Source organism: Hemitrygon akajei, chromosome 15, assembly GCF_048418815.1.
Source record: "Hemitrygon akajei chromosome 15, sHemAka1.3, whole genome shotgun sequence".
Classification (NCBI taxonomy): Eukaryota; Metazoa; Chordata; class Chondrichthyes; order Myliobatiformes; family Dasyatidae; genus Hemitrygon; species Hemitrygon akajei.
In genome coordinates, this window is record NC_133138.1 from 75,885,673 (window position 1) to 75,894,955 (window position 9,283).

The window sequence follows — 9,283 nt, forward strand, 5'->3', positions numbered from 1 at the left end:
TCTTCTGACAATAAAAGAGATTGGTCATTTAATCCCACAAGCCTGTGGGACTTCTGGGACCTAGTTATATGTACTTTATCCATCTTTGTTCCACTGGCGCTAACCAAGAAGAGATTTTTTTTTTAATGAAGCAAGAATTGCTGTTGGTGGAAGGGAATTTCAGACTTAAACCACGTGTGTAGACATCCCTGATTTCACACCTGAAAGGTTTAGATCCAGTTTTAGGCACTGTCCAAATACTAGATTCCTCAACCAACAGAAGTACTTCCTCTTTGTCTGCTCTAATAGTTTTCCTGATAGTTTGTAAACTGGTTGACGCATTTCAAAATGTTCTATCTTTGAAGGAATAAAATGATTTTTCCCTTGTAGTATTTGAAATGGGTGTCGTTTTGTTAAACCTATTTTCTCCTCTAAGGCAGTATATTCTTCCTGACATTGGGTATTCTGACTGACATTGCTTGGTACTCCAGGTGTTGTGTAAACCAGGACTTTAGATCTGCAGCATCAGCTTGTGTTTGGCCCACCAGATATTAAGGTTTTGTTCAGGTTATTAAGGTTCCTTTAAATGTTTTATTTTTCTATACCTTTAGATACATTGATGATCAATGTTGATGGACCATATCTTTTTATTTGGACTGTATCATTTAGTCCAAAATGACTTACCTCAGATTTGCCTATATTGAACTTCGTTTACCACAGTTTTGCTCTTAATCTATTAACTTTCTAATTTAATATTCCATTAGAATTGGCAATTTTGAGCAAGTGCTTTGTGTGCAATGATACACAACTTTCTATATTTATCATCTTATGAATATGGTGACAATTTTTGCCCACCATGTGCAAGACAATAATTGTGATTGGATAGACACCATAAATTCTTTAATTTTACATATTCTTTTCTTACAAGGCACCAGATATTTAATTTAAATGTTTTGTACTCGTTGTTGGATGGTGGGATGAAGATACATCCATACCAAAGAAGGTGTAAGGCACCACTTCCCTGAATTAGCCCGAAGGTCAACGTTTGACAAGGTGTAGCACCTGCTTAGCCCCCAATAAGGGTCAGGTGAAGTGATGGGAGTAGGTGGTGGATGGTCATACGAGCAGCTGGTGCATATCATGTCCTGGTTATACAACCACTGACACCAGGCAGACAATCTGAAGAGTATTGATAATGGCTGCGGTCACCCATCTTGTAAAGACACTGTCCAGAAGAAGGCAATGGCAGACCACTTCTGCAGAAAAAAAATGCCAAAAGTAATCATGGTCAACTAATGATGGTCATGGGACCATGATCACACATATCATACAACACAGTAATCATGGTCAAGTAATGATGGAAACTGCAGGATCAAAAAGACTGACACACGTTGCTTTCTTTCAGGATTAGATTATGTGGTTCCAAAAACAGGCTTCTACTGCAAACTCTGCTGTCTCTTCTACACCAGTGAGGAAACAGCAAAGCAAACTCATTGTGGCACTATTGAACATTATCAGAGACTTAAGGTAAGTTTGCTTTTGTTTTTGCTACCATTCTACACTTTTGTCACTTTTTCAAAAAAGTGTTGTTTTGCATAGTAAGTATTCACACTGGGATATGGATATAAAGCATGGAATATTAACCAGTTTGTGTTCGCAGTCATACAACTTAGGAGTATCTCAGGATATGAAGCACTGCCTCCTTTGATCCTACTGATATTCTTGAGAGTCCATCAGTCAGCATAAGTCAGTAATTGCAGAAAGAGGACAGTTAAATTTCACCAAAAATAAGACACAACCGTTGTATATGAAGGATGACATTGTTTGAAAACTGAAAGTGCCACTTAGTTGCTGGTCGTTGTTCAATATTGTTTTAGAACCTACACTGCTACTTGAGTTCACCAAAGGATAAATTGACTGCTTGAAATTATCAGTCCTTATCCTGTGCTGTGAAAAAAAAATTGATTCATTTGTTATCTCATTGTGTCATTGAAACATCTTGTGGGACACAATGGTTTGCTTGATTTTATGCAATCTGAATAAAATTCAGGAGAGCATTCTCTTTATCACTTCCATGTCAACACCGAGGAATGAAATCCAATCAGCTCCATTTCTGTGCTCCTTCCTGTAGCATTGTAAATGACTTTCTCTCGTTCTTTTCCTTTTAAAAGTCTTGCTTCTACCACAGGCATTGAGTTCCATAGCTTCACCAATATCTGCATAAAAATGGAATTTTTAAAACAAAAAGCAATATCTCATTGCTTGCATTTAAAATTGTGTTCAGATGATCTAAAATGTTACTAAGTAGTGTGTCCTTAAACTGTTTGGCCCATCAAGTCTGCTCTGCCATTCCATCATGGCTCACTTACTATCCTACTCAACCCTATTCTCTTGCCTTTCCCCATAACCTTTGACACCCTTACTAATAAAGAACCTATCAAACTCAGTTTTAAATATACCAAATTACTTGGTCCCAACAGCTGTCTGTGACACTGAATTCCACAGATTCACTCACTACCCTCTGGCTAAAGAAATTGCTCCTCATCTCTGTTGTAAATGAACACCCCTTTATTATAAGGCTCTGCCCTCTGATCCTAGCCTCCCCCACTATTGGAAACATACTCTCCACATCCATTCTATCTGGACCTTTCAATATTCTATAGGTTTTATGAGATTCCCCCCTTATTTTTCTAAACCTCCAACAAGTACAGGCCCAGAGTCATCAAATGTTCATTGTACATTAACCCTTCCATTCTTGGAATAATTTTTGTGAATCTCCTCTGGACCCTCTCCAATGTTAGCACATCTTTTCATAAATAATGGGCGCAAAACTGCTCTCAGTACTCCCAAGTGCCACCTGACCAATGTCGTATAAAGCCTCAGCATTACATCCTTGCCATCAGCTCAATCTGCAAGTTAACATTCAGGAAATTCTGCATGAGGACTCCAAACTCCCTTTGCACCTGATTTCTGAATTCCTCCCCTCCCTGTCCCCCCATTTAGAAAATAGTCTTACACTTTTATTCCTTCTACCAAAGTGCATGACCACACACTATTCCATCTCTCACTTCTTTTAGCCCATTCTCCAAATCTATCTGAGTCTTTCTTCAGATTCCCTGTTTCCTCCACACCTCTGATTCTCCCACCTATCTTCGTATTGTTTGTAAAATTGGCCACAGAGCCATCAGTTTCATCTTCAAAATCATTAATATATTGTATAACATGAAAAAAAATGGTTCCAACACTGACACCCCATGGAACACCACTAGTGACCAGCAGTCAACCAGAAAAGGCCCCTTTTTCCTACTCTTTACCTCCTGCAAATCAGCTAATCTCCTATTCATGCTACTGTCTTTCCAGTAATACCATGAGCTTTTATCTTGTTTAGCAGCGTCATGTATGGCTCCTTGTCAAAGGCCTTCTGAAAATCCATATGAACAGCATCCACTAACTCTTAGTCTATTCTACTATTTTCTCAGAATTCCAACAGATTTGCTGAGCAAGATTTTCCCTTAAGGAATCCATGCTGACTTTGGCCTATTTTTTTCATGTGCCTGCAAGTACCTTGAAACCTCATGCTTAATATAGGGCTCCAACATTTCCCTAACCACTACTATAACTTCCTTTCATTTTCCTTCCCCCCCCCCCAAAAAGAGTGGAGTGACATTTGCAGTTTTCCGGTCCTAAGGAACCATTACAGAATATAGTGATTCTTGAAAGATAACTTTTAATGTCTCCACAATCTCTTAAGCTTCCTACGTTGGAAACCCGGGGTGAAGTCTATCTAGTCCAGGAGACTTGTAATGCTTTGAAAAATGACTATTACAACCATGGATTTTAAAATGTAATTGAAGTTTTATCTGTGAATCATTTGCTCCTTTTTCACAGTACAGGCCAAAGAAAAATGGGGAAAATTGTAAATCATGAAAATCTAAAAATCCAAAAACTGTAATGTCAGTAGTTCAAAAGTATTCATTCCCCTTGCTCGGTACTTAGTTGAACCACCTCTCGCTGCTATTATAGTCTGTAGTCTTTTGGATATGTCTCTATTAGCTTTGCACAACATGATGGAGCAGGATTTACCCAATTCTCTTAGCTAAATTGCTCAAGCTCTGCCAGGTTATTTGGGGAGCGGTGGTGGACAACAGTCTTAAGGTCTTGCCAGAGATGTTTGATCAGATTACGGTCAGGATTGGGCCAGTCCAGGACATCAGTTTTCTTCATTTGAAGCCATCCTGTAGTTGTCTTGGCAATGTGCTTTAGGTCCTTGTCCTGCTGAAAGATGAACTCCCCCCCCCCCCAGTTTAAGCTTTCTGGCAGAGGCTAGCAGGTTTTTGTCCAGGATCTCTCTGTATTTAGCAGCATACATCTTCCCATCAATCCTGATCCGAATTCCAGTCCCTGCTGCTGAAAAACATCCCCATAGTATGATGCTACCTCCATCATACTTCATAGTAGGGATGGTGTTACCTGGCTGATGTGCAATATTAGATTCACACCATGTGTACTGCTCAGTGTTGAGGCCAGAAAGTTCCACTTTAGTCTCATCCAGTCTCAAAGCTTTCTTCCACATCTATACAGTATCTTCTAAGTGATGCTTTGTGGGCAAGGGTATGCTTTTATTTTTCAGCTGCTTCTTGCCTCTCTTCCATAAGTACCCTTTTTATGCAAGGCCTGAGAACTTACAGAGTCATGAGCTTCATTTCCAGTTGCAGCCACCGACATCTGCAGCTCACTCAGAGTGACTGTGTCACTCTTACATGTGCCATTCTTTTCTGGCGGCTAAGTATAGAGAGGCAGCCTGACCTAGGCAGTACAGCTGTAGTTTCATATTTTTCCCACTTTTTCATGATGGACTGCACTGGTATCTTCAGTGACTTTGAGATAGTTTTGTACACTTCCCCAGATTTGTGCTTCTGTATATCATTTCCCTGTCTTGAATGCATTTTTGTCTTCATTTGGGTTTGGTCTGTTGAAAATCTACCTTACAGAGAGAGGGGGTATTTACAGTGTATTTATAGTCACTGAGGAAACTTAGCATATCTTACAAAAAAAAATACAAAGGGGATGAATACTTTTTCAACCTCACAATTTTGGTTTTTAATTCTTTTTGTATATTGTTGACAGGTTTTAGAATTTTTTTTTGATTTGACATACACAATGATTTGTAGATTAGCTCAAAAACATGTTTAAAATTTAGAAAATCAACAGTGAAGTTGTGAGATCTGTATACTACTTCAAGGCACTGTATCTGCTTTCATACCTTTCAGCTTTCCAAGCCACTTCTCCTTAGTAATAGCAACTACATTCACCTCTACCCCCAACACTCAAGTTTTGGCACATTGCTAGTGTCTTCCACACAGAAGACTGACACAAAATACTTAGTAAATTTGTCCACCATTTTACTGTCCCTCATTACTATCTCTCCAGCATCATTTTCCAGCAATCTGGTATCCACTCTTGCCTCTCTTTTACTCGATATATCTGGGAAAAAACTTGTTGTTTCTCCATTTTTACATTATTGCTACCTTACCTTCACATTTCATCTTTCCTCTTATTGCTTTTTCGGTTGCTTTATATTTTTTTAAAAAAGCTTCCCAATCCTCCCACTTCCCACTGACACTTACACTGTCATTGCAGAATTAGCCTGCTTTTGGTGCCACTCAGAAAAAAGTTGACTTTTATTTGTGGCAAAGGCCACTTTACTGTTAACACATATTTACTTTGCATTTTTAAAGAAAGTACTGGACAAGCAAGCTATGGAGTACTGGAAAGGAAAACAGCAGCAAATCATTCCAGAGTGACAGCAAGAACCTTCCAACCAATGAGAAACATATTTCCAGTATTACTGAAGATATTGAACCTTAACCCTGAGGACATGATCTTTTACTAATTTAAAACTGGAAATGTTTAAATGAGTCTGATGTTAAAAAACTTAAAGCTACAAAAACGCTTTGAAACATTAATGGTATGTCAATTTTTTCATGTTCATTTTTAGTTTTAAAGCTTTATTAAATGTATCCCCACTTGCAGCAGGCTATCTATTCTGAAATCCAGTTACCAGTAGCTTTTTCCCATCTTCTGTTAGTATTTTGAACATTTTTTTACTGAGTTCTGTTTCTCATCAGTAAACTTCCACACTAAAGCAATGACGATGCATTCAATTATAGTAATATAAAAGTTCAAAATCTTTTTGAAGAGTGTACTTAACTGCGAAAATAGTCCGGTCCATCAAAATTTTGATGTATTGTTTAAACCGCTGAGATTTGTGGGGAGATGAACATTTTAACTACTCATCACTGGTCATGTTTTATCAAACTGATTGTAACTGATAGTGATGGAGTAAAGGAAATCCATTTTAAAAAGTGAAATGAAAATTAATGAAGGGTTTAAAGAAAATGAATCTTGTCCATCATTGTTCCTTGTTGGTTAAAATTGAAATTGGAGTTCTGTTATGTTATAAATATAGGTAGAGATTTCATAATTTGGATCTGTGATACACTGGACCAACACTTCAATCCATCCATCTCAATCCAAACTAAGTGCATTTTATTAAAAAAGATGTCCTTAAATGTGTCTGTATTTGAAAAAGGCACCTGATAATTGTTATCTTAAAATATTTGTCTAAATAGCAAATATTGTCACCCTTAAATGTACGCCATCATAGATACTGACCCTTCAAGAGGTGCTTTTGGATTTGGTGATTTCACCACCCCCCTTGAATCATCTTTCCTACCATTGATGAGCATAAATTCTTGTGAAAATCTATTTTTCCCCAAACAAAAATTTTTTAACATTCTGTTTTTGTAAGAATGTTGAAAAACCTCATTCATGTATATTAGGTTACAAATTACACTCAAGAACTACATTGAGAGTTTTCCAAATATTACTTGTTATATTACTTATTACTTGGATTTTCTTTAAACCAGAAAATGCATATTTCTTACTGAGTACTGTCACGTAGAGTTTCATTAGGACCAAGTGATCATTTAATATGATGGTTAAATGTTATGGAAAAAAACATAATTATAGAGGTTTTAATTAGTGGAATAGCTTTCTTTTTAAGATTACAGTTGTGTTTATTTTAATTCGTATGTGAGGTGTTGCAGTTTCTGTGAACTTGCCAAGTCCTAAAATAACATGGAGAACTCCGTGAATCTGGATGAACCAACAAACTAATTCTCAATACAATAATAAAAGGATGTGTACTTTGAAAGTCCCCAATACTGTCATTTATATTTCTAGACTGTAGACTTGGAATATTGTTCACAACCTCTGGTATGGTCAATCTATTTGGTTTCTCATAATATAATTTGCTCATATATATTGAAGCAAAATATTTCACGAGTGCATGGTGAAACTGGGACTTCTATAAAGCCTTCACAAATTTAGCTATTGGGATCATACCTGCATGAAAGCCTGCAAGATCTGGAATGAAGTTACAGGGTTACCTTGCTAAATTTATTCCCACTGTTGTCTGTGCTCTATCCATTTCGAGTAAAAGCTGTCAAAATGGATAGTTGTAAGAGGCGCGAATTGCAATGATTGCTTCAGATCTTGCACATTATCTGAAGGCCTGTATAATGCAACCAAAGTTTAGATATTTGTGTTAATTATGCACCAGAAATGTCATGCATGTAAATTCTTGAACATATTTAAGGCTATTTGAGATACTTCTGGATTAATAAGGAAAAAAAATTTCATGAAAACTTAAAACAGCTCAAATTAACAGTTTTACAGCATTGGACTATTAAAAAATCCCTCAAACATTTATTTTTCTTTCATTAATTGCACACTTTCTAAATACTATATGGAGTATTTAGAAAGTGCATATAAAATTAATGCACAAATATTTTTCTTTCTATGTGGAACATAACAGCTAAAATGAACATTTCAAAGAACTGCTCCAAAAGCTATGGATTATTGTGTTTTGTAGCTGGTATGGTGTCAAGGATGAGAGATTTCTGTCTTGCTGTCCTGAATTTATATGAAGTGACATGTTAGTTTCAATTTGTCCCAGAGTCAAAACCAGGTTTTTGTTTTCATCAGCACTTGAACTCAAATTCTTGCTTTTGCGTTTTTTAAAGCAAGCATGCTTCTAGAACTAAGAGTGTACTTGTAGACTTCTGAGATGGTGTTGGTATATTAAAGTATTCAGACGTATTAAATCATTGCCAATTACAACTGTGATGTATTCTTGTTTAAATCTGTGGTCTTTAGTACAGATATTGTTTTGTATTCAAACCTTAAACATAGTTCCTTGGTTTTGATCTGTTATGAACTAAATGCAATACAAAGAAGCCTTGGTAGATCACTTGCCTTCCAAACAAGGGTTCAGAATTAATGTGCATGTTTGCCATGCCAATTACTAGAATCAGTCTGCCTTAGCAGGAACATTCTCACATCTTGTGCAGCATGTGGTGAGATAAAATTTCTGCTTGGGAATGACTGATAGTTCATCTAGCTTAAATGGACTTCCCAGGTAGAAAAAGCCCAAGTAAATGAAGTAATAAGCAGAAATCCTTCCTTGGACAGCAAGTTACTCATTGAAAAATGGGTGGTGAAAGAAGTGGACTGGCTTCCTTTGATTTCATATCTAATTGTCGTGTTGTTTAAAATTGTTTGCTTTAAACATTTATTCAACCTTGATGTGTTTAGGATTAATTGGAAAACATGCTTTAAATGATAAAATGTGAAATTGTTGGTTTATTTTGTTTGTTTAAAATTGTGCTGTTGAGAGGGTTGGCTGGAATGAAGAGCCTGTTATACCTGAACACTACACAATAAAAACTTTTATATAGTTATTGTGAAAGATGCTGTTAAAGGAATCATCTCCTTGATTTGTTTTAAAACTAGTAATATATCAAAGCGTCAGAACCTGAACTACTGACAAATAGAGCAGTAAGAATGTGGGCCATGTTTTATGTAGGGGCAGAAAAAGCTCTTTAAAAAAAATCCAGCTATACTAGGTTGGTTCCACTGTTCTGTACTGAATTTGAATGTCACACAGAATCCAAGTGAGTAATCCATTCTGTTATTCTGATGTATGTTGTTAAAGCTGTCATTTTTCCAGAGAATGCAACACATTGAGGCTCATCCACTTACTAATCTGGGCTCTTAGGGATGTTAGTCTTGAAAATGTTTGGCCAGAGTTATTTTCTTAATTGGGAGGTTATGTCTGACAGAATTTTTTGGAGTTTTTCAAAGAAGTATCTATAGGGATTCCCTTTTCAGGAAGATCATCCAAAAGCTCTATCATTAATGCTACACTTTGCTTCGGGCACTGTATGTGAAAATAAACGTC

General features: G+C 36.7%; 1 protein-coding gene across 1 annotated transcript in view; it reads left to right on the forward strand.

Moving 5' to 3' along the window:
- The window catches only part of LOC140739475 (matrin-3-like), a 65,499-nt gene extending 56,708 nt beyond the window's left edge, over positions 1 to 8,791 (forward strand). Inside the window, exons 14-15 of the mRNA XM_073067811.1 lie at positions 1,385 to 1,506; positions 5,718 to 8,791. Of these exons, the coding sequence (XP_072923912.1) occupies positions 1,385 to 1,506; positions 5,718 to 5,783 (188 nt within the window). The 3' untranslated portion in view covers positions 5,784 to 8,791. The remainder of the gene's footprint in view (positions 1 to 1,384; positions 1,507 to 5,717) is intronic.
- The last annotated feature ends 492 nt before the right edge of the window (positions 8,792 to 9,283 follow it).